Raw genomic sequence first — 25685 nt, forward strand, 5'->3', positions numbered from 1 at the left:
AGTTACATAGCCATAATTATTCCCTACATTTAAATCACTTGATCTAAGACCATGTAAATGATCCAAGGGAAAAAGAACAAACCTGCATCACAGTTCATCTTTTGGATGGTGAGAACTAAACTATCAGAAAATAAAGTTTTTAAAATGTATAAAGGCCATGACAGCTGAAATAGGTACAACAGCAATACAGCGAGTATCAGGTGTTCTCAAAGTTTCTACACATAACAAAGTAGCTCCCATTCAAAACATCGTAATTTGACAAAGTTACGAACGCCAGTGCTTCAAATGAAATCCTTTAAAATACATCTCGCCTATACATGATTGCTCTCTGACAGTGTGTACATTAGTGCCCTTTTCACAACCACTACAAAGAGGCACCAAACGCAGCTCTGCCTCCACCCTCCGATCAGTCAAGTTGCCAAAAGACGGTCCCGGAGTGGAACGAGCCCCCGGGTTTCCCCTTCGGGCTGTCCGCGGCGTACTCACCATGGCGGGCAAGTTTGAAGACTTTCTTCCCCTCCCCCTGCACCTACGCACAATGAGGGAGAATGGAGAGCAGTTTCAGCATTAAATTTGAACTTCCCTGCTTTTGTTAGCATGAGTCACCACCTTAACATTATCTCAGCTGTAGACTTTTATCTGTGAATATCTAAGCCCTGTCTTGTGGAAAACTAATTACTGAGCCACTGAGAGGCTTCATAATGTCCTGCATTTAAGTCCTGAACATCATACATAATGCATAGGAAGCAGTCGCTGCACTCTGATTACAGAACACTGTCATTAAGAGAGCAAATTAAAGATGTGAATAATTCACTGGCTGAGCTTATTGTCAGTGCTGCATTGTGAAATTAGAATTTATAATAAGTACTGCAATTTTTTTAACCCAATTAACACAGAGAACATCTTGAGTCTGATTAGTACAATAAAAATTATTACCTTATTCTTTTGCTTCACAACAGCCAAATTAAATACTGTACTTAATTATGCAGCATTCATCGCTTCTGTGCTAGAAATAATAATAATAAAAAATTCTCACTATCGCTTTAATAAGACTTCCAATATTTAGAGTGCAACTGAAAAATAGAGCATATGAATCTCCTGCACAATTTCTTATCACAAAGTTACTGGCTTTTTTTTTTACAGACTTTGAAAATAGGGTTTAATATCAGCAGCCGACCATGATGTCACTGCTGAAGTCTTCTCTGGAAACAAAAAGGTATTCAAGAAAAATCCCACAAAACGACCCTTCTGAACAAGCTCTGAATATATATTGTGAATTAACTTTCTCTGGGTTGATGTGAAGGTAGAAAAAAAAAAAAAAGCATTACCACTCACTGCCTTGAAATCGAATACACAGATACACAAACATAGAAACATGTACACACACACACATATAGGTTGTTTCAGAAAAGACGCTTGGGAAATATACTAGGAAAAAAACCGAGCTGGATCAGCTCTCTTACCTCAGTTCCCTCTTGGCACGGGATAGATAACATCCTTTCATCCCAGAAAGGAGAAAAGTCCGATTCAACATCCAGCGTGTTGATTTTTCTCCACACGATGCCTGCTGCCATGTTAAATAAAGAAAATGATCACTGAGGATGCAGCTTTTGTCTCCAAATATTTGAATACTGCCTTTTAGTGACAAGGACCCCAGGAACCTTCACACATCTGGCAGCAGACACCACTGGCTGCAGCTGCTGCAATGGGATTTTTCCTCAACCCTATTTCATTTCCAGCTCCTTTTTCTTCCCCATCCTGAGGAAGTTTAATCACCAAGCGTGGCTGGGGAAGAAAAAAAAGAAGTGGGGGGGGAAAAAAAGGAAAGGAGGCATTGCAATCATAAGCTTTCTTGGTTTTGTCCTAGAGACAGGGACTGCAGCAACCACCTTGCATCTTTGTCTAGTTATTTTAGCATGTGCGTGCAAGAGGGGAGGAAAAAAAAAGGCTGAAAATTATTCAGGCATAATGCAATAGACATAAAGAGACAAAAAGACAAGGAGAGAAAGAGAGGGGAAGAGAAAGAGGGAGAGTGAGGGAGGGAGAGGAAACAGAAAGACTAAGAGAGGGAGAGGGGGCTGTCAGTGCAGATAAATCTGCATATGGAAATCAGGGTTATCCTGGGTACAGTTTTATTTAACCATGATGTACTGTTTTTTTAATTAGACAGGAATTTAAAGAAGGAAATGAGAGATTCTTACAGACATAGGAGCAAACGAAGCATTTTAAATCACAGCAAAGCTTTCAAAGCAAGCTGTAGCAGCAACAGCAAAACTTTTTATAGCAACTTTCTTACTAGAAGGAAGTTTTGTGCACTGCTGCAATTTTGCACCCAAAATCCAGGAAAAACATTCATTTTGAAATTAAATCAAACCATGGCAATCCAAAATTTTGCAACACTTAAAAAAAAAGACCCAGAGGCCATTAGGTGCACACTATGCACTTTAAGATAAGTTATGCCAGGCACAGGATTTTAGGACTTTTGCACTGGCCTCTATTCTATGGTGATTGTCACACCCAGTGGAGATGCTGCACTAAATATGGGAGTGTACCTAGCTTGAATTTCAAATGCACTAAACACCACTTCCCAAGCTTGATGAGAATTGTGTGTGTTTGGGGATATGAGCATTACCTGATAGTCATAGGAAGGCCAGATGTGGATCTGTAAGGCATCAGAAAAGACAAGGAGAACCTCATGTCCATCTCTGGGTGGGAGCATGGGAATGAGTGAACTGAGGAGGCTGAGGAGAAGAACAGAAATGAGATTCAGGTAAAGTCTAGACAAGAAAGACACTAGAGAAAGGTAGGGGACAGTTGCAGTACAAGGGGACTTGCAGAAAAGATGGGGCAAGACTATTTATGACAGCATGTAGTTACAGGACAAAGGGGAATGGGTTCACCTTGAAAGAGAGTAGGTTTAGATTAGGTATTAGGAAAAGAAAATTTATTGTGAGGGTGGCGAGGCACTGGAACAGGTTGGACAGCGATGTTGTGGATGCCCCATCCCTGGACAGGTTCTAGCCCAGGCTGGATGAGACTCTGAACGCCCTGGTGTAGTTGAAGTTGTAGCCACAGGAGGGCTGGAAGTAAATGATCTTTAAGGTCCCTTCCAACCCAAGCCATTCTAAGATTCCATGATTCTGCGAGCACAAGGGAGACAGCTGAACAGCAGTGCCCAAGATGGTGGCGTTCAGGTGCGAGGTGGCCAGAAACCACTTGTGGTGGCCGGCCCGCCAAGGGACGCCCAGCTAAGCAGGGAAACTCGGCGGCCTGTCAGCCCTGGGCGGAGCTGCGGGCGGCGCTTCGCCCTGGGGTGGGCAGGGCGGCACGGGGAGAGGCAGGAGGAGAGGAAGGGGGAGAGAGAGGGCGGGAGCCGGGGAGGAGGCGGAGCGGGAGGAGGAAGCGCGGCCGGGGAGGAGCGGCCGGCGGCCAATGGGCGCCTTGGCGCCTGCGCAGTGCGCGGGTGGCGGCGGCGCGCGGGCCGTACGGAAAGGGCCCGGGCGCGGAGCGGGAGCGGCGGCCCGGGCGGCGCGCAGGTACGGCCGGAGTCCCTCCGGAGTCCCTCTGCGGCCCGCCCGGGGCCGGCCCGCTGGGGAGAGCGCCTCCGGGCAGAGGTAGAAGGCGGCGGCGCGGGGCCGAGGCGTTACGCGTGCGGGTCGTGTTCGCGGGCGCGCCCCGGCGGCCCACCGTGCTGCTCCCGCCGCTTTGCAGCTCCTGCCCGCGGATTGCAGCCGGCTGGAAGGTTCTGCTTGGAGGACAAGGAGGTTGAGGTGCTTAAAGTCTTTAATTGCTTCCGATGCATTAGGGATGTGGTAGACAAGTACGGGACAGGTGGGAGTTGTGGCCGGGAAGAGCTGCCCTCTTATGTAACTGCTCCCCCATGGTTTTCTATCGTGTGCGGCGATTTTGATACCTGAACTGAACAGGCTTTCCTCAGGAGCTCTTATGGTTGAGAGCTGCCTTCAGCTGCCTCACCAGCTGTGCCAACACCCTACATAGGGTCCTGCTGTAAAGCCCAGAAGTCATTCTTTCCCTACTTGCACAGCCGCCTGCCCGGAGGAATGTGAATGGATGTGAGAAAGTAGAACTGAAACTGTTTTCTTCTTTTTTTTCTTGACCTTATTTTTTAGTTTAATTTCTGTATTGCCAACCTCTAGCCATAGTGCACACTAATTTCTGCAAGAATCATATCAAAATCTACCAGAAAGGAAATTGACATCTTTAATTTAGAGTTTTAGTTATGTTGTTTGCATATTTTTATAGGACTCTGACACCTGTTAGTTAGTTAGAACACTAGTTCTTCTCTTTCAGTATATTATATAAAATATGAATACACTAATATTAACTGTTCAGTGAACTTCTTTTGGACATGGTAACTCTTCTTTGGTTTTGTTTCTCTTTTTTCAGATTCCTAGGTAGTTAGATTTCTTTTAATATTGGGAGCCTGCAATACATAATATACTTCCGTAGCATAGCTAGTTGGTCATAAAATGAAGTGTTGCTGGAAGTACCTTTGTAGTGCATTCTAGCCTCGTGTTATAACCTACTACTTCTAGTCTAACCTCATCACTAATTAGTTTAGAGAGCTAAACCAGAAGAAAGTGTACCAATCTGGGGGTTTTTTTTAAGTCACAGATGTGTCTTTTTGAACAGGTCCTGTTCAGTGAGGAAGATGTGATTGCACAAAGTGGCAGAGTTTTGTGACAGGGCAGGCATTTGACCATGGTTGCCCTTGGTGGTGTCTCTCAGCTTTTACTTCAGTGTTACACTTGGTCAGATCTGTGTCCTCACTTGAGCTGAGGGATGACATGGAGTTGTAACAATGAGAAATTTATTTGAAGAAATGCTATGAGTATTTTTGTATTTATCTATTTATTTTCTGGGCCAGGTGAAAACAATGGAGGATGACTTTGGGGCTTCCTCCACCACATCCCCATTTCTCACTGAAAGCTTGGAGCTGGCAATGGAAGTGGAGAATGAGACTTCAGGGCTGTCTTGCTTTTCTTGTGCTTTTGACAGCCAAAATGGAGGAAGAAGGTTCTCTGCAGAGTCTTATTTAGGAAGTGGGTCTCTTAAGAGGTACGGGATTTTTTTGAATTACAAATATAAAAGCCTTCTAAGATATTATTTCCACTCATGTTTGGTGCCTTTGAATGCTGACAGGTTTCCTAATCGTTTGTTCTTCAGCTCTTCTGATCCTGAAATCAACTTGGTGATACCAAAGTGGGAAGGGCTGTTGTGTTGATAAACAGCTTTGAACAGTGCTCTTGATGTAGTTCCTAACTTTCTGAGCTTAATTCTAAGATACTGTATTAAGCATTTACAACTCTGTTAGGATAATTCAAAACTGGCCTGTTGGGTAGCAGCAGCTGAGATCACTTAAATTTCTGAGGAGACTTCAGCACTGCTTTTCCCAGTCATGTACTCTATTAAATGCTGACCATCTTTCTCTCTTTTCTGCTCTGCCTGGCTTCCACAGATTGCTGGGGCCGGCCCCAGTAGCTTTAAGACCATCTTTCTCAAAGCTTCACCCTTGCATGCAGTCCGGATTTAAGGTTCTGAAGTCATAGGCATAGCAAATAAGTCTTTTCTGTGAGATTTTAAACCGTTACTTTGGTTTAGTTGTTATTTGCCTTACTGTCTGTCATTCAGCTTAGTTTTCCGTGCTGTTTGCTCATCTTACAGGGGTTTCATGTTTTTCCTGCAAAAGCCTAGTCTTGCTATCCTTGTCCTCCTGCCAGGCTTCATATTTTGTGTTGTTACTATTTTTTCCCCACAGTATTTTCTGTAAGGGCTTAAGGAAAGTTCCACTACAGGTCCCCCTTTCTCTGCCTTATTTATCATATATTTTAGTTGCATCAGACATGTTCATTCAAACTTACGTCAGGTAGATGACTGAGGGATCCTGTATCTGCATGAATGTATCAATTGTGGATTCCACATCGACAAAGGAACATTTCACCTGAAATAGTTTCTGTCATTAAAACTCACTGAGGAGCTTGTATATAGACAGGTCACTATAGTTGTAATAACACTGTTCTTCTGCTGTGTATTTATGTTGTCTACCTGGATTGCAAAGTCCTAGAAAAGCCTCCATGTGAGGGACTCTTCTGTCTTTGTTGCTTGGAACTGGAGTAGCTGGATTTAATTGATAGAGGCTTCAAAACAGTCCAGTGTTCAAGAAGTTACCAAGTGAACTAAGGTGTTATGGGAGCTTGAGCCAATTATTCAGCAGGTTCTCTTTTTGCCTCTGAGAATGAATTTGGAAATAGTGCATAGTTCAAGTAGAATATGAATTTGGTGTATAATGGAAACTAAGTGCTTGCCTGCTATATATTTTTATTTTTTTTAATAAATATTTTTTATTATAGAATATTATAGAATTGAGCTTCATCTGTGTGGGATTATTTTATGAAAGGCAGTGGGAAAATTCTGAAATGATTTACTGCGCTGTCATGCAGTTTGCTGTGTTTTTTTTTTAATGCATGTTAATGAAACATTTTTATTTGCACAATTATATTTTTTTTAGCAATACGGGTGTCTGATTTTTTCCACTTTGAGTAAAATGGGAATTCTGGTATTATTTTATTGTTTTTTTTCAGCAAGAGCAAAGGGTAATTATGATCTAGTGTTAGCTTAAGTTATAATGACAAGGTCCAATTTTTACCCTTATATGTTCATCTGCCGAAAAGTGTGCTTTTAGCAGTGTGTTCAGTATAAATATTATTAATTGATGCAAACGAACAAATGCAGGTTCTAGCATTAATTACTAGGTATGTAGTGGTGCCTTGAGACGGATCCCAAGCATACAGAACAATATGTTATCTTGCATAGCAGCCACAGTCTGTATGTCTCAGCCATTTGTAAGTATGAAAATACTTCAAGGGGGTTATCTGTTAATTTTTGTTTCCAAAATATACTGTGACCTGTGACTATCTTTTTTTTTATGCTTTTGAAGCTAGGAATTGTCATATTTTTATAGATCATATTGCTCTAAAAGGTACAACTGTCTTTGAGACATCTTTCATATACATGTTGCTGGTATATTCAGAAAGTATTACGGGTACATAAGCCAGCTGTAGATATTGTACTCCATAGGTTTATTACTGGAAAATGTATGAATATTGTTGGCTCTGTTTTGCAGGGTTTTGCTGAGACTAGATCCTTCTCCAAATGACTATGAAGAAAATACAGTGGAATTGTTTGGCTTTCAGTGGGCTACTGAAACGGCATTAGTTGAATCCTGTGAATTTCTCTTTGGATTACTTAGGTACGATAACATTGTATTTTATAATTAATCCACATCTGTAATTATACCTACTGTAAGGGTGTAACAAACTTTTCACATTTTTAAAAAGTAACATCATAAAAGACTGTGCAAGGCATCTAAAAAAGATTAATGCTGTCTGTTTAATGCTCCAGTAAGTGATGGATAAGACACAGATGGCATTGCAGGAAGAAGTGCATTGTGTCACAAATTCTTAATATTATGTGACTTATTATTAACTTTCTAAGTAGTGTGGTGCATATCTGAGGTGTCACCAGATAAAAAAAAAATAAAAGTAGTTATTACCACAGAGTGTTGGGGTTAATTTAGAAGGCTCTAGCTTCAGAATTATATGAATAGACTATGTAAGATTTCCTTGCATGAGATTGTGCTACCCATATAATTGAAGTTGTCTTTTGAGGATTTTTAGTCCTTTTCTGTGCATAAGGGAAAGTGGAGGTTAAAAATCAAATACTATAAATGCTGGATGCAGTGCTTTCTTCAATTGTTTGGATTAGGATAGCTTCAGCAATCTCTTCAGATACAGTTACTCAGTGTTTGACTAATTCAATGTAGATGCTTAATCTGGTCAATGCAAATACACAGATCACTGATAATCCTCTTTGCTACTGATAATCCTTAGGATGTACAGCACATACAGAGAGTGGATGGGAGAGGAGCTTTTGTATGATTTCACAAATATATGTGATGTATTCCATTGTTCGTTTCATTGCAGTGGATTCTTCCATCCCTTTGACCAAGGGCATGATGTGCAACATGATTAATAGGGTCTGGCTTATTGGAACATAATGACATAGATGGCTGGAAGTGTATTAAAACTACTATTATTTAGCTTTGTTAGTTTAATGCAAGCTTTGACCTCGCTGTGTTTTTAAAAAAACTCCAAAGTGATAAAGGGGGAGATAGGAGTATAATTAAGGTAAAAGTTTCAGCGTTTAGTCTGATTTTTTTAAACAGTTCATTACCATAAAATCACTGGGCAGTGACACAGGAATGTTGAATTAAATGGCTATTTTTAAAGTTGTTTTTTTTTCTGTAATGTCAATTGCTCTGTAATTGTGATACAGATAAACATAAGTCATAATGTATTTTATCATGGTTTTTAAGTTATTCAAGTATATTCTTTTAAACCTACTGATGTGGTAGGAATAATGGATTTCATCTAATTTTGGCTGAGTGTTTGGTTGCTAGGTTGTCTTTTGGTGTGACAAGTACCTCTGCAAAGACATTCAGTTCATTTGTTCAGTTGTAAAATGAAACAGTTTAATTTATAGACCAGTTGCCACCTGAAAGTAGAAAAGCTCCTTTTTCCACTGTGGAAATTGAATATGTTAAGTACAAGTTATGATAGTTTTTGGGAATAGGGTGGCTGTAAATAGTTATATTTATGAAGTACAGTTAATATTTATATCTAAATATGTGCTTAAAGAAAGCTAGTCTCTTTTAATGTCTGATATTTTACTTAATATTGTAATTTAAAATTATTTACAATTTTTAAATATTGTTGTAAAAGTATGTATGGTAGAACTGCAAGTTAAAATAGTCATTGCATAGTAAAAATACTTAGTTATGGGTTGTCATGTGATAGAAGTGTGAGTTAAAGTGAATGAGACTATTGTAACCATTTAAGTGGGTATATTAAGGTAATATATCTTTGATAAGTAAACACAAGTACCAGTTTAACTGTCAGATTGTGTGTTTGCAAATGAAATTATTTTATTATTAACAGCCATGAGGATCAATCCTTGAGGTACAAATGCAAATTGAATTTAAAATTATTTATTTAAATTATATTTTTGTTATGTTTCTTGTGTCCAGTTTCCGCTTTAGTTTTATCAGCCCACTGTATTCTGTCTTTCTCAACTCACTGGAAAGTCTTTTTCTTTTTTCTTTTTCTGTGTGGCTTCTTTCTGGTACTTTCCTTCTCTAAACTCATCAACAGCCCTGTCTCATAAAGCCCTCCTGCTTTACACTTCCTTCCTTTTTACATGGTTAAAATCCTTGAAAAATCCAGGCAGAAATTCATCTTTGATTTCAAAACAAACAAAAAACTCTACGACCCACCTAAATGATGGAACTGTAGCTGACATGGCTTTATCCAAAAAAGCAAGAAAGAGCTAAGGGAGATCATTTTACTCAGTGTTTTCACTTTAATATGCAAGTTATAACCTGTAGTCTTGTGTCTTTTAGATGCTTCTTGTGTCTTTTAGATGCTTCTTGTGTCTTTTAGATGCTTCTTGTGTCTTTTAGATGCTTCTTGTGTCTTTTAGATGCTTCTTGTGTCTTTTAGATGCTTCTTAGTTTTCAGATTTTTTTCTTAAGAACATTTGATTTGTGTTAGATCCAAGTAGCCTATTTTAGAATCCTTCAGTAGTTATTGCTTTGACTGTATAAGAAATGAGGCAGAGAGCTCCCTTCTCAATTTATGCAGAATTTTCTTTCAAAAGTCTGTCAGTTGTGCTTTTCATATATTCAGTTTAGTACTGCTTTATCTCTGTGGAGATTGTACTGGAAGACCACTTGCAAATAGCAGTTGTTAAAGAATATGGCGAGTATTTACGTATGTTACAGCTTTTTTAAAAATATTCATTTGCAGTGGCACTTAGCTTCTTTAAAAACGTTCTCTTTCCTCTCCAAAACTGAACTGAGCTTTAAATTTTCTGAAGACACCCCCTTTTTACTCTACTGTATTTGTTGCTGTTTAAGCTTTGTGCTGGAGTTAAGGAGCTGACCACCCTAAGCAGGAAGTGGGAGAAGCTGCTGACAGAATGTACTAATGCACATTCACAAGTGGATTAATTCAGTGTGTGCTGGGTGTATATTATGAGGGCTAACATTTAGGTTTATTCTGTAGCCAAATATGAAGTTGAGTTATGCTTGTGGAAAGATCACTTGTAGGGAATGGCTTTTGGGGGTTTTTGTCTGTATTGCTGTTTTTTGCCTTCCCAATATTTAGCCAGTCGTTGTAGGATTTTTTTTTTGTTACTATGTTTAACGATTTATACACATGCAAAAATTCTATTCAATGTCGTCCCTTCACACTTGGGTATGTCCACTGTTTTCCACTGAAACTCTCTTCTAAGTTAGATTTCTGTAAACTTTTTCAGAACTAAAAAGCAAGAAACACCTCTTAGCTTTCTCTATTCTATTTTGAGCTTACTAAAATGGAATTAACTAACTTATACCTATAAGAATACCATAAATCTTTGTGTTCCTTTAATCAGGCAACAGATGTACAAACTGGAAAACCTAGTACAAATGAGCTCATCTGATTTTGGTAAGTTTTACGAATTTCATTTGGCATTGCAATGGGCAGCTAACTTCCCTTCATGAAACAAGTAAATTCTCACAGATCATGCTTGTGCTTTGACTCTTAACCATGGGATTTGGGAGTGTGCCTCAGAACAGCATACAAGCAGCATTAAACTGCAGAAAGAATAGAAATATAGGCGACCAAATGAGGTAAAATAGTAGGGAAATAGTGGAAATGTTGGGAGTCAGTTTGGAACCAGATTTGCCTGTATGGTAGATGCACAAGGCAATCTTTACTGACCTTAGTGGGGCATTTTGCATTAATTTGACTTAAGGTGTCACCCCTAGAGCAGAATTTGGCAAAACTGTTAACTCTTTTAGTTAAAACCAGAAAATTTAATCAAACATCCCAGCAATTATTTTAGTTACAAAGGTAGTAGCTTGGGATTTTTTTCAGTGTTCCATTGGCTTATGTTTAAACAAGTTAGTTAGTTAGTTTAGAGTTATTTACAAACTTAATTTATGTTTGCAGTAGGATCAATAAAATGAGATCACTACAAAATGCTTTATTTCAATTAAATACTGAGGCATGAGAAGTAGCATGTTTCTGAAGGATTATTACAGCCTTGGGCTTATTGTAAGTTGAAGGCTGAATTACTTAGCAAGTTGAGAAGTTCAGTAATTACTTTGAAATAAACTGTCTATAGTGTCTTCTCATTACAGATAACATGCTAGTGTTCTATGAGATTTTTACACATTATTTTTTTGTTTTGCCATATTCTGACATTTAAATAATTGATGTGAATTTATCACTAAGCTTCTTTCATATGCAGTTATTGATACTATCGAAAAAACCTATTTTTTTTTACATAAATGGAAATATCCTGTTTTAAATTACATTTGAACTTTTATATTCTAGCTGGACATCAAGCAGCTGTTCTGTAGGAAGTTTTTTCCCTTAAATTTAAGCACCTGCTTGGTTGTCTTCTCTTCTTTGTATCCTGTCCTTCCACTTGTCAATTAAGCTAGTAAAATGAAGAACTTGAATTTTGTGCTTTGCACCAGGCTTTCTTTCTGAATCCTGTTTAAGTCTGTCAAGAGAAAAGGGTGCTGATAAATTGTTTTACCCATGTCTTTACTGAAGGTGTCTTGGAAGCAGTCAGGAAGTGGGGCAGTAGGGCTGAATGATTTCTTCTAGCACTGAGTGCTTACCTTCACCTTTCCTGAGGGTCTTCTTTTCTATCTATATCTGGATATGTGTCTGAGATGAGATAAAGAATGGATCCCTCTGGCAAGATGACATTTAGAAGTGGGTGTTTACCATCAGTCACCTCCCAGCTTGTCCTCAGAGGATGTCTTTCCAGTGGTCTGGTCTAATTACTGTGGAGAATGCAAATGTTGAACAAGTCATGGTGTGGTCACATATGCTTTAAGCTAATGATCTCTTTTACTTCAGGCCAAGCTGCACACTTGCACTCTGAAGCAGAGAGCATCAGGCATCAATGTCTTAAGTTTTTACATTATGTGAAAGTTTTCATCTTCAGGTGAGATTTACACACATTTTACTAAATTGAGTACTGATCTTTGTGTATCTGCTGCTTACCTGTTTTCTGATTGTGTGTATTTTTCTGTACATTCAGGTATCTGCAACCCCCTAAGGTGGAAAATGATGGAATGCTGCATCCTTATGAAGAGCTAGAAGCTCAATTGCCTTCAGTCTTGGTGGAAGAGCTTCATGCTTTGACCGTGCACGTTGGTCACCTTTGTGAACTTCCTAGTAATGTTCTGGCAGCATTTACTATTCAAAATCAGGCAAAGGTTGGTGTCTTTTTATAATACTGATTTTTCATCTGGCATTATGTATTCAACTTGAAAAATTTTGGTTTAATATAAGTAAATCAATTTGATTTGGGGTCTTTTTGGTAAACAAAACTAATGAGATCTGGAATTTCTGGGTTTTTTTATCTATTTTTGTTCTGTAGCTTTAGAATTCTTCTTATAGTGTATGAACGATAATACCAATTACAGGTAGATAAGTAGGCTTGAATTAGCATAGCTTGTTTAAAAAATCCCTTGGAGTTTTTCTCTAGTAATATTTAAGATTTCTGAGCATCCCAGTAGGAGGGGCATTTCTTTAAAAATACATTCTGAAATCTGACTCAGAATGGGAAAAGATCTTTTATCAAGGAAAAGTGCAGATGTAGAAGGAGGCACAGCAGCATTAAATACTAGTGAAATATACACACCATTAGAATTTATGCATACACACAGCAAATGCGTTCAAGTCTTTTATAAAGACAGAAAAGGAATTTCAGGTTTATGTTATATTAACTAGTATCTGTAGAGGAATGATCCACTGAGAAGCAGCATTTTGAGTCTTTGTTTAGCTTGTCAGTAGCAGCTGAGCTGATGAAAAAGTAATTTCAAGTAAACTTTAAGGAAAAGAATACTAAAATTTTGGACTTATTTTAAGAGCTCTTTAGAACTTTCTGTGCTACATAATACTTCTCTGTAAAGAAAAGGTTAACTAAGGGTGTTGTAATTTGTCAAGCTTGAATCAAAACTTTATAAATAGCCTCTTACAGATAGAATTATAATGAAACTTTTTTTTTGTTTTTTTCTTGAACTGAATAGCATGTTTATATGTTACATTGTAATTGATCATAGATATTCATAATGTTCTTTGCATGCTGTCTTAGAATGTCAAGTCCAACCATTACTCCAGTACCTCCACATTTTCCACTCAATCACATCCCCAAATGCCACATCCCCAAATGCCACATCCACATGTTTTTGAACACTTCCAGGAACAGTGATTCCACCACTGAACCTGGGCAGCTTGTTCCAAAGCCTGACCACCCTGTCTTAGCACAGTATCCAGAATTCACTAAAGAAATGTTAAATATAAGTAAATATATTTCTAATCACAGGTCTTTCCTCCATCATGGCACTTACTACATCTCCATTTGGATATTAACTGGCTAGTATTAGAAGTTCTTCATGTACTAGGTGAAAAACTGAAGAGTAAGTATGCAGGCCTTTTTCTTGAACTTATTCTTTTACATATGACTTACCTAATTTTCCCATCTTGATTTGTCCAGAATCAAAACTACTTTTGGTAGTTTTTAAGCATAGCAATGTTCAGTGGGGTAACTTAGTTATGGTAAAGATAGGCTCCTTATGAATCGTTGTGTGACTCAAATTTAATAAAACTGTATTAGGAATTTGTCCTGTCAAAACAAAGATCATAGAGTTCATACTCAACTGATGCAACATACTAAATATTTAATAACTATGCACTTCTTGACATCACAAATAAAAATGCATTTACAGATATCCAGAATGCATAACAATGAATGGCAATTCAATGAAAACAGTGTAGGAAAAGAGTCTAGGGATGAACCAGAACAAGGATTCTTGGAGGAGAGAATTTGTATTGTTAACCATGTGCAACAGTAAGAAAATATTGGGCAAAAGAAGAAGCCTCAATAAGGGGAGCTTATAAAAGAAAGAAAAGGCCACGGCAATATCTTTTAAAAAAATTTTATAAGGCTTTAAAAGGGCAAAAAGTAAGTTGATAAGAGTAAGCAGTTCATAGAAGTTAGATTAAAAAGGTCATAGAATGCAACTGAAAAACTCGATTTCAGAGTAGTTCAGTTTGCTGAAAAATTGTTAAAATATGGAAGAGAACTTTATTTCATTGGTGAGGCTTATATCTATTTCCCATGTCCATTCTACTGAAATAAATCACAAAAGCATGTTTTCTTCTATAATCAGTGTGTTGCTGTAAGCATACCTCCCCTCATGCCCCTGATTATAAGTTGTCAATATAAATTCCATGTGGGAATTGCAACAGTTGAAGTAATGTTGAGGTATAGAGAGAATGCACTATATGTTTACCCCAGTAACTGGTGTTGAATCTGAACCCTTGGATTAGCTTTTGCCTGCTCTGAGTGCTGTCACAACACAGCCTTGCTCCCATTAACACATATTCTCTGTTTCTGCATTACTGTATAGTATGTGGGTTGGCTTTTTGTTCAGTAATTCTAAGTTTCTTTTATGATCCATTGTGAGATAGCCTGTTTGCCTTTTTTAGAGCATTTTGGAGAAAGGATAGTGAAACTGTTGGAGGCAATTTATTTTCCAGAATTCAGTATTTATTTCAAGATAATGTTCTGAGTAATAATGCAGTCATCTATCTTTGTAAGAGAAAGCTCATGATTTTTAACAACAAAATTTACTAGTCAAGACAGTTGTATCTCTACATATATTATCTTGTATATTCTTATGTGCTTAGAATTTCTTAGGTTTTTATTTTATTCTGTAAAGTATTCTGAGTGGAAACTTCACACAGCTGAGACCAGTGGCAGGATAGTGGGTTCAAGGCTTCACCTTATATTTCCAGGAATAAAATACAGGCTCATTCTATGTATCATCTGCTCCACTGATGTCAAGAGAGATGTACTGTTGAAAAGCTTTTGGGATAAGATCTTACAGCCTCTTAACTTCACCATTTTATCTGTTAATGCCTACAAATGCTCAAGTTGGAACATGATCATGCCAGCTTTTTACATCAACACATCCAAAGGAAAGTGTTAGACCTCTCCAGAATTGTTTGTCATCAACTTGCATATCTGCAAAACATGTCATGATGCCAGAACATGCGCACTGGCATGTGACAAAGAGGAACTTGCAGATAAATAAATCTTTATTCCTCTGCAAAATCTGTGCCAATAAAAGGCTGTAAAGTGCCAAGCTTTTTTACTGTCAACCTGAATAATACCAGATTTCAGTGCAATGATGAAGGGATTAGCTTGAATTTAGGATGAGCTTTCTCACATGAATTTATAAATTAAAATTACATACAGGTCGACAAGCCCATTCTGAAATATTTATATATTAGAAGACAAATCCTGTCTGGGTTATATTGCTGGAGCTAAACAATTCTACTTTTCTTTTGTGCTTTAGGACAAGTTGTATATGCTAACCATTTCATTAATCTAACTGGAGAGAATCTAACCAATATCAGTTTATTTGAAAAACACTGTGGAAATCTCATATCTGATTTAATAAGCTTGGCCATCAACAAGTATACAAAGGTAACTCATTTTCTTTATACAGGCTATGGGAAGTTAGATGCTTGTACTGGGAGCCATATGAATTGGGTATTGCACCGGTGCATAGATGATTTCTTAGTGCTTAGTTTTAAATGTTATGTATGGCTATGTATTTCCATGTTTTAAAGAGTGTTATTTGTTAGGAGCTCAAATTGTGTTATATTTATTCATGACCATCTGGCAGTTGAATGAGAGAGTAATATTGAAATGCACTGTGTACAGAGCAGAAGTGAGTGCCACATTTTCTAAGTTCAGTGTTCCAGGTTTAATGCCAAACATGGCACAGTCTAAAAGGTTTAGATAAAGGCAAAAAAACCCATCTTTTCAAACTCTCTCAACAGGAACAAAAAGAGGATAACACTAATCCTGGCAGTAAGCTAACTGGACACTTAGAGAATGTTGTATTACAGTTTATTGTTGCAGTGTGCTTTTTTTCCCACCACCTCATCTTTCTGTTACAGCACTTCTGCATTTGTCATGGGAAAACTTTTCCATGTCTTCTCTTTTCCCTTGTCTTTCCTTCTATAGCTGCAGTATTTTTCTCACTTGTTTTGAGGACTCCAAAGCTAGAAAGTCGTAATAGCTCCATGTAGCAGCCAGTAAAAGCTATATAATCTTTGTGTCATTGTGAAACCTACTTTAGATGGACATATGTGATCCATGAATGCAGGACCAAACTCTGAGAATAAGTAGCAGTGACAACTGTATTATTTATGTTTTCCTAGTACAAAAACATAAGATACAGTGAGGGAATGGCTGTACTAGCCTTTGATTAACTGTTTTTTAAAAATATCTTCCTGTAGAAAACTGTTACCTTTTAAAATCAGTTTTGACCTATTACATTATCAGATAGTATTGCAACCTTTTCCCTCAGCAAAAGGCAAATAGATGAGAATAATGTTTTATAAAATAAAATTCGAATAGTATCTACCTGTTGAACAGAGTGCTTGGAAATGTCAGATGATAAAACAACATATTCGACGTACATTGACAGAACCACATAACCAAGAGAGAAGATTGTTTTGCCGCTGCTTATTCTTAAGCTTTCTCTGGGCTTGGACCACATTACTTGAATTAGATCTATTTGAGATTAATTTCTGAAGTGAAGCTTGCGCTTGATCTGGTGACTCCTATAGTATGCCATCATTGCTGTCGTCCCATAATGGAAATAACATCCCTCAAAATTGTTGAAAATGAAACTAATACATCTAGTAAGTGACACCATGATCTCATCACTAAAATATGTCCTTGGGCTGAGAGCATTCATGAGTGCAGCTCTTAACATTTGTGGATATCCTTGGAAAGAGGGACATCAACTCTAGTATTCCAGATTCATATTTTCAGATTGGTTTATTGGGCACCTCTGATATCAAGATGCTTGACTTGGACATGTTCTGAGTCCAGTGTGCTCTGAGACACATTTGGCAGAGAAATATATATCTGTGGATATCTTTTTATGTCTTCAGCAGCCATACCTCTGGCACCAGAGCTGTATTGTCCCAACAGCACCACAATTTGGGGTTTTAAATATTCTTTCCAAGATACTGAACTGAGGATGTTGTGAGAGAAAATCTAGAGTATCTCTGAAGAAAGCAGTATCTTGGCTATCCTTTGTCTAAGCAATATCTGTATGGTGTCTTGCTTTGATATTACTACCCAGATACTATCCTGAACAGATATGCACATTTCCTGCAGAAGAGATCCTGCAATTTTGTAGACTAGCGCAGTAACAGATGGAACAGTAGATGAAGAAACCTTGTTGAAGAACCCTTGCTGCAACAACTGGTAGTCCACATAGAAACCATTAAACTAATTTCTAAGATAGTTTCTATGCCTAATACTTCTATAAAAACCTCCACTGTTAGAGTGCATCTATAATAAGTAGACTGCTTGTTTCCAATGGATCTATTATGCTCTTTGCTGGTGAATCATAACCAGTTACTTTTGAGGCACTTGAGTTTTGGAAAGTTAGTAGTTAAAAAATGAATTTTTTTCAGGAGACTTTGGTGGTCATGCTGTTTATTCTCAAGATAATATTTCCATTAAATTAATGCAGGTTGTTGAGAAATTTCTGTAAAAGTGAGGAGAGAGACACATAAAATAGTGTGAGTATATATAGAAAGTGAATAAAGCATTATTTAATATAGATCAGGTCTACCATAACAATTTCATAGGATCAGCAGGATTCTTGAGAGAGAAAAAGCAAGTTGTCACATATGTATATGTAAATGTAAGTTCATATTTATATTTAAAATTATTTAAATGTGATTTGGAGCTGTATGAAACTGTATTTGTAAAGATATTATTCTAAAGGTGGATGATAAATAAGAAGTTTGCATCCTAAAAGAATATTATACAGATTTGCAATTATTGGTTATATACTTGTTGTTCTAATTGTGAAAGTGGGGGTTTTAGTCATTCACTCCCACTTCTGTAATGTCTCACACAGCCTCTGCTGTCACTGGCGTTGTGTATTTTGATTTAATTTTTAATGTACGCTGTTAGGTTTCCAAATTCAGAAATTATTTTACTTGCCAGTGTGATTTGAGAATAGTTGTGCATGAATGGATCAGAAAAACATGAGGATATAAAAATTCAGGCTTCACCTCATCAGATGTAGATGGCAAGGAGTTAGTTGGTTAAACTAGTCACCTGAGGTACTTTTTATTGTCATGGAAGGATAACAACAGTTCTGCAGTGAGATTCATTAATCTCTCTAGGTAGCTATTCTCCTCTGTTTGCTTTAGAGAGGTGGAGGTTGATTATTCAAACTTGGACTACTCACTGTTTTGGGATGAAATGAGTATAAGCTTCTTTGTCTTCCCTTTTTTCTTTCTACATTTCTGCTGTTGTGTTCTTGCTGAAGGTAAAAGGTACTGAATTGAGCTATTTAAGCAAAGCTTTTCTCACAGTTTTTTCCACCTCTGAATACAGTTCAGTAGATTCATGTGTCTAAGGATAGAGTAAGTAAAGTTCTGTCTATAGTATCTATAGTATGATTATATCAAAGGTCTGGTAGATCCTAAAAACATTAAAGCATACAGAGGGTTTTTTTGTGTGTATTTAGCACTTCCTTTTGCTGTTTTGTTTCAATATTCTGAGAATGTAACATTGAAAGATGAATCACAAGAAGACTATTTGGCATTTGCAATGTAACAGTCTGAGTGAATTCTTTAAATATGGAATAGTAATCAAATAACGTACATGACTTGAAATATGCTGTTTTCTGCATATTAAAAGAATGCCTTGCAGTAAATTTACTGAAAAGCAGATTTTGTGAAATGTTGTGGGAACATTAACATCCTCATGCCAACAACAACATATTCTACTAGCATTATGCCTAGTCATTAAGGATTTTTCAGTTAAAAGTAACAATAATAGCTGGTAAATAATTTGAAATCTTTCTTCTCAAGAACATCAAGAAAATGTAATCAATCATTTTCTTTTCCCTACTATCAGACAATGAATTACTATTTATTGTAACTTTTCATTTACGACATAGGATGTCATTTTTATGTGATTAAATGTCTGAGAGTGGATCAAAAGAAACTAGGAAATAGCACAACCTATAACTTGTGTAGAATTAGGAAAGAGTCAGTGTTGTATGAGAGAGATATTTTGGATGTTAATGAAATAATGCACCTGTGTAGTGTGTAATTGTAACTATACTTACCTGAAAAAAAACCCCTGAAACCAAACAGCCAAGACAAGAGGAAATATTGATATAAATATTAAATATATTTAATAATATATTTATATAAATAGGTTTATATTTATTTATATTGAAATATAAAACACTATTTCAAAAATTACACTTCGGTGAATAATTTTATTCTATATTCTCTTTCAGGTGCGACCTTCTGAGGCTCTTACCAGTAGCCATTATCCCTGTACCTGCATTAAAGAGCTATGGATTCTACTTATTCATTTGCTTGACCACAGAAATAAAGGGTCTAATACGGAGGTAAAGGAAGAATATTTTTCATGTGCAGTACAGTCACCAAATGTTTCCATGTGGCCATGAATGCACAGATCTGATGGTAGAGCTGAGCCTCCTTTTGCTCCAGGAGAGCTGCATGCTAACCGTGATGCCTTGGGCTGCTGTCTTGAATGTGCATGAAGTCCTGATTCTAGGTTTGCAGTGTACTGTTGGGTTATGATCTGGGGCATTAATAAAGGGTGCTCCTAATGCTAAAGACAGCCAAGCAAAGGAATACACTGTGAAAGTTCCATTCTTTTATGGAAGACCAATACACAAAGCCATGTTTACTTATTTTTTTTTTTAAATTTTCAGTTTCTGTGATGTTGTGCAACAAGTCATCCCCAGGTATTAGAAACATGGGTACAGGCAGAACAATGATCCAGCTAGCTCATTTTTCTGTCTTTGTTCTTATATAGATGGGTAACAACCTGTCTATAGTTTTGAATCTTGTAGTTGCTGACTTCTCTAGATGCCCCCTTATACCTCTATTGGAAATCAGCAAACCTGTTCTCCTCCTTTACACTAGACATTTTATGCCTCTTCAGTTTGTTTTTTTGTTTTTTTTTTTTTCTGATGCATCCTACTTTCTGCATTTTCTAGACTGAAGAGTCTTACTTTCTTACAGTAACTCTTTTTCAGGTGCTGTTCTTTATCTCTGGTCATCTTTGTCACCCTTCTCTGAACATTTTTCCATATTACCACATCCTATTTTGAATAAGAGTGCCAGGATTACATTCAATATTCTGAGTATGGGTTAGAAGGCCATATGATTTTATACATTACATACTGATGTCTAATATTTTTCTTTTCATTTGCTGATGTTTTATAGCATCTTAATTTTTCTTTCTTTGACTGCTGGTTAGAATTGAACTGATGTTTCTCTGAATGAATACTAAGAAGTGACAAAACCCTTTGAAAGTTTTCTGAAATAATCTTTATGAGACCCAAAGTGGCCATCTTTGCCATGAGTACAGTTCACTTAGTACAGAATGAAGTACTTCAGAGTAGAGGGTTTGCACTTATGGCTCTTTACTTGTTAATGGTAACAGATGTAAAGATGGACAGCACAAGTGCCACTGTATTACTGTTAAGCATTTGCACTGGCAAGAGCACTTTGGAGCTAAGTTAGGATCAGGACCCAGCTAAGGTGGGTGAAATACACATGCAAAGAAGTCCCGGAGAGCTTCTTCAAAACTAGGAAATATAGGCACAAGAAGTAATAATATTGTAAGAAGTAGTAATATTGTGATATAGGCAAGGGTCTGAGTCAGAATGACTCAGTTTGTCAGTGTTGGAACAGGCTGTGACGGAACAGGGAATTGGAAATTCAGTTTGTTGTCTTTCAGATTGATTTTCTACCATCTATCCTTCTAGTTAGGATAGTCTGGCACTAAAGTTTTTCAAAAATATGTTATAACAATTCTTCATTAAAGAACTCTAACCTTTCTCTTGTGTGTGTTGGGGCACCATCCTGTTTGCATGTCATCAATCCATCCGATTGTAATTTTGCCTGAGAAATATTGCACTGCAGCTGTATTGAAGGATTCTTCCTGGTGATCCAAGCTTGTCCTTTCCCATTGCTTTCTACTGACATTTGAGAGAGGACTTTCTAAGGTAGCCTTGAGTTTTCTGTGGTAATACTGACCACTGCTTTTTGTTATCTTCTTTAAATGACTGTCATCTTGCTTGTTCTCTGTAAAAGCAAATTAATAGGATAATGTTGTAGAGAAAATGGTTAAAATAGGTTTTGTTATTGAAGATGGTTCAAATTACCTTTTGCATTTTCTACAGTGTTTCTGGAGCTTGGTGAACACAACTCTAAAGAATATCTTTGAATGGCCAAGTACTTCTGAAAGTGTGTCTGGGTTTCAAACAATTCAATGTAAAGACCCATTGAGTTTTAGCTGGTGGATTATGACTCATCTGGCACCACTCTACCAGTTTGACCGTAATGGAAATCTAGATGAAAAGGTGGGTATGCTTTTTTCTAAATATCTAAAAGTTTTTATAATTGATTTTGATAATTTTGGTTATTTTTGTTGATAGAAGACAATTAGTTTTGCAATGCAGGAATTTTCATCCTCCTTAAGTCGTTTCTAGGTTGGAGGTGTTAAGATGTACTTTGTACAAGTAGGTAAATGTTCTAGGAGCCCCAGACATTGATGTTACAAACCAGATATTCAGTAGAGTACTGTGTGAAGAAAACTTGACATTTCCCAAGTAGTCAGTAACACATATACTTAACGATGTAGCATATGTTTTAAGATTGCCTGCCTACAGCATAAATGCTTCATTGGGTTTTTTGTTTTGGGAAGTGAGCACATGAGTTTGTACTTTATGAAATATAAACCTCGAACACTGACTGTGTAATTATTAATGCCACTGATTTTTTTCTATCTGCTCTGGATAAATTTCAGTCTGTCTAATCGAATTGCCTTTACATCATCACAGCCATAGCATCATAAGATGCATATATTATTTGTGTATACTGCTTAATTTTTATATTGGTGTGCTACCAATAGACACTGTCTAATAACTTGAAATCAAGTTTCAGTTTAGAAAACTTGCATTTACTGAAGCAATTCATCCATTTTGAGATGTATAAAAGCTGACAATTTTTCTTAATTGCCTATAGAGGAAGCTTATTATAAGATAGGGAGATGGATGAAGACCGAGAAACTGAGGGATTTGGAATGATTTTGGTGTAGTGTGTTTTCCTTGGGTTTTTCCTCCCCAACAGTGTTTTTTCACTAGGGAGAATCTGGTCATGTCATCTTCTATCATTTGTCCTTCTGTTCTTTTATTGTCTTATTGTTATTCCTTTTTTTCCTGTTTGTTTTGACTTTTTTTTTTTTTTTGAGGGGTAGTGTTGGTTGTCTCTTTGTTGGTTTTCGGGTTTTTTTAGTGTAGTGGCTTTTTTAACTTTTCAGCTGCATTGCCCATATTCCCTAGTTTTCTAAGCATAGACTCTGTATGGCATCTTCCACAAACTGGGCTTAATTGCCTTTCTTGTGAATTATCTTTTATTATTTGTAATTTAACAGTGCATATTAAAACTGGAAAGGTTGTGCCTTCTTTCTCTTAAAATTGGTACCGTGATTTCCATTCCTGATTTAAGGTGAAAGGTTAAAACCTGGAAGCATGTTTGTGAACTGCAGATCTGTAAGAAGGGAAGAGCGATCATGTAGGTTGAGCAATTTTCATAACTTAAAATGCCTATCTTTGTCTTTAGATCTTTAAAAGCATGAAGTCTATAAATAGAGAATGAAATAAAAATGTTGGAATTCTGAGAATACTTAATAAAAATGTTAGAATTGTGGGAAAGTCTTAGTAAAATTAGACTTTCCAAAAAAATTAAGAATTACTTCGATTTTTTTCATCTGTAAATTGGTAAAAAAAAAAAAATTTAGATGTAGCAAGGGTGTGGTAATTCACTGCTTGAATACTTCATTGAAAAACTCATGACTCTGCCTGTTTGCTAGAGGACCTGGCCCATGTGGGATACTTAGGCTTCTTCTGTTTGCCAGTTGACAAATCCTTTAGGAGGCCATGGCAGGCTACTTGTTACTATGTGGCAAAGTGAAACAACTTGCACATTGATACTGTGTAAAGTTGCATACCAGGTCTGACTGTTACACTAAAGGTTGTATCAAGCATCCCTTGATTTTTGCCCCCTTGTTACTGGGTGGGGGAGAGGGATGCAGTTCAGAGGGTATTATAGAGGGACCTTGAAAAATAGAATTAATACACTTCCTGCTTCTTATAGGAATTTAGAAAGTGAGAAAAGGTTATTCCCAGGTTAAATACAGAAATTGGTGTGAAGCACACATTTATACTGGGTTTGTTATATTTAATGCCCTAATCCAAATACAGTGATAGTTTTATCATTGAGGCTTTTTTCCTTTATCTCACTCTGATAGATACTATGTATTTAGCATCATGAGAGATTTTTTTTTTTGCCCCAGGCACTATATTATTTACATAAGCCAAAATAATATGTGGAATGGAAGAAAAGGTTCCTGTTGTTCTTATGTTAAAATAGGAATCTGAGACACAGTGGCAGGAAGTGACTTGCCCAAGATTAAATAATATTTTTTCCTTAGACCCCACTTAGGAGAAGAGAATTTCCAAGTCTTGGTTTGTTAATCATGAGACCATCCTGTGCATGCTTTTCCTGATGTTTCCAGTAGTCTTTACATTCAAACTGTTAGCTCTGTTTTGCATTTCTGAGTTACTATGAGTTTGTCCAGGGATGCTTGTTCTCATACAAAAAGATCTTCCCAGTAACATCAGGGCCTTCTCACCCACCACAGTAACATAATCTGTTGTAGACAGTTGATGATAACCATCCCTTTAGGTCCTGTTCCCCTCCTTGAATTCCAACCTCAAAATAGTAAGGTGAAACAGTCTGTGATACGAATTTGTGAAGTCAGTAGAATTACATGGGGACTCTGTAGTCCTGTTTGGTTGATTAAACATATGATGCAATGACTTTGTGACACGTGCTTTCTTTTAATTAACTATGATCAGAGGTGGGAGGGTGATGTGTCATAATGATGACTATTCATGTGCTCTGTAGCAAAAATTGCCTCTAAGCCTATGTCGTCTGTGTAAGATTTTCAGTTTTTTAATGTGGTCTGCATGGCTGTAAGGTTGTTATGAAAGCTTTTAAAATTCTAAGTAGGTTTCAGACTTGCTTCTTTTTATTTTTTCCCCCTTAGCTCATAAAAAGCAATTTCAAATATGCAGTGATTCATATATATTGAATATATATTTCACATACATGAAACCACATTTTTAAGCTAGAAAATTTTGGACAGGTTTCTCAGAGACTGTTCTGAGGGATGTACAGTATGTCTTTTTCCATATTCCCTTGTTCAGGTCCCACTTCATTCTTAAGCAGGATTTGTATATTTAAAACTCAGATGGGACCTGATGAGAAAATTTGCTACTTCTGAACATTGCAGGGGTCAATTTTAATATCCTCTGGGCTAAGGTAATGTAGGTAGCGTTACTTGAGGCTAAGAATTCTTGCCTTTGAATAGAATAATCTGAAATGACTATGTGGCTAGATATGCAAACATGGACTTCCAGCTAAGAACCTAATGTGGCTTTTTCAGGTACTCAACTGTTAGTCCTTGCTAAAGTTTCTTCCTGCAAACTCAGCTCAAGTTTTTGGTTTAGCAGCACTTCTATGCACTGTGAGGCCTCTGGGTTCTGTTGATTTTTAGGGCTCTCTGGGAGTGGAAGGAGGATGTTTTAAGACACGCAGTTTGGAGTCAAAGATGTAGGTTCTGCATATGCTTTGAAAAGGACAGATTGTAAACAATGGTAAACAGGTGCTGTGCCATATTGCCAGTGCAGTAGGGAATACTGTTTGGATATAAGTCTATTGGGATTTGCATGAAGCAAGTCTGTTAAAATATAGATACATTTGGACCTAAAAAGAGTGCAGCAGGTGGTTGGTGTCCTTTCCTGAGTTTGGGCTAAACTTGGATGCACTCTCGTAATCAATCCCAGTTGGTGTCGGGAGTTTGCCCTGTATTACTCCAAGATCTTGTAAGGTGATCTGCTTACTGTAGTCGAGATGGATCTTTGGCAATAAACACCTGCTGTATAAAACATGTGCCTCTGGTCTACAGTACTGCTAAAAACATGTTCTAAGCAGACTGATCCAAACATTCAGTGCTCTCATAGACATTTAGCATAATTCTAATATCTACTTATTGCTACCAAAACCAGCGTTTTAGTAGTTCCTTAGCTTTACTTGAAATCTGCAGTAGGATGTTGCCAGTGTGTATTTATTCACTTAACATCAGGCTCTAAAATACAGTCAAAAATCTGTAAATACTGTCCAGATCTGTCTGCAAATGCTGGTTGTTCACTTCCTGGGTTATTGAAGTGCTGCCTTTACTCCTTGACTATCTGTTGATGCAATGTCCTCTCCTGACCCGATGGCTCTGGTTTCATGTTACAGACTCTTTGGCATCAGTAACAGCTTAAATCCTGTTCACCACCCTAGGCATTATATACCCTCTGCTGTTCT

At 37.2% G+C, this 25685-nt stretch overlaps 2 protein-coding genes across 46 annotated transcripts in view; one reads left to right on the top strand and one right to left on the bottom strand.

Annotated features, from left to right (window-relative positions):
- Window positions 1-2077, bottom strand: part of LOC148224426 (uncharacterized) — a 227952-nt gene extending 225875 nt beyond the window's left edge. For 26 of the 45 annotated variants that reach the window (XR_015802575.1, XR_015802583.1, XR_015802581.1 and 23 more), the window contains exons 1-2: window positions 1464-2077; window positions 487-529 (exon numbers count right to left, since the gene is read on the bottom strand). Coding sequence is in view for 6 of the 45 variants with exons in the window: in XM_088162018.1 (XP_088018144.1) it covers window positions 487-529; window positions 1464-1534 (114 nt within the window). In the remaining 39 variants the exon portion in view is untranslated. The remainder of the gene's footprint in view (window positions 1-486; window positions 530-1463) is intronic. The other 19 variants (XR_015802571.1, XR_015802587.1, XR_015802574.1 and 16 more) reach the window with 1 other exon arrangement.
- A 1601-nt stretch (window positions 2078-3678) lies between these two features.
- MMS22L (MMS22 like, DNA repair protein) overlaps window positions 3679-25685 on the top strand; it is an 85093-nt gene continuing 63086 nt past the window's right edge. Inside the window, exons 1-10 of the mRNA XM_088162020.1 lie at window positions 3679-3770; window positions 4889-5079; window positions 7145-7270; window positions 10513-10565; window positions 11997-12084; window positions 12181-12358; window positions 13471-13564; window positions 15509-15639; window positions 19508-19621; window positions 21431-21610. Coding sequence (XP_088018146.1) covers window positions 4898-5079; window positions 7145-7270; window positions 10513-10565; window positions 11997-12084; window positions 12181-12358; window positions 13471-13564; window positions 15509-15639; window positions 19508-19621; window positions 21431-21610 — 1146 coding nt within the window. The 5' untranslated portion in view covers window positions 3679-3770; window positions 4889-4897. The remainder of the gene's footprint in view (window positions 3771-4888; window positions 5080-7144; window positions 7271-10512; window positions 10566-11996; window positions 12085-12180; window positions 12359-13470; window positions 13565-15508; window positions 15640-19507; window positions 19622-21430; window positions 21611-25685) is intronic.

This window comes from Sturnus vulgaris, chromosome 3 (assembly GCF_052056855.1).
Source record: "Sturnus vulgaris isolate bStuVul1 chromosome 3, bStuVul1.hap1, whole genome shotgun sequence".
NCBI classification, from domain to species: domain Eukaryota; kingdom Metazoa; phylum Chordata; class Aves; order Passeriformes; family Sturnidae; genus Sturnus; species Sturnus vulgaris.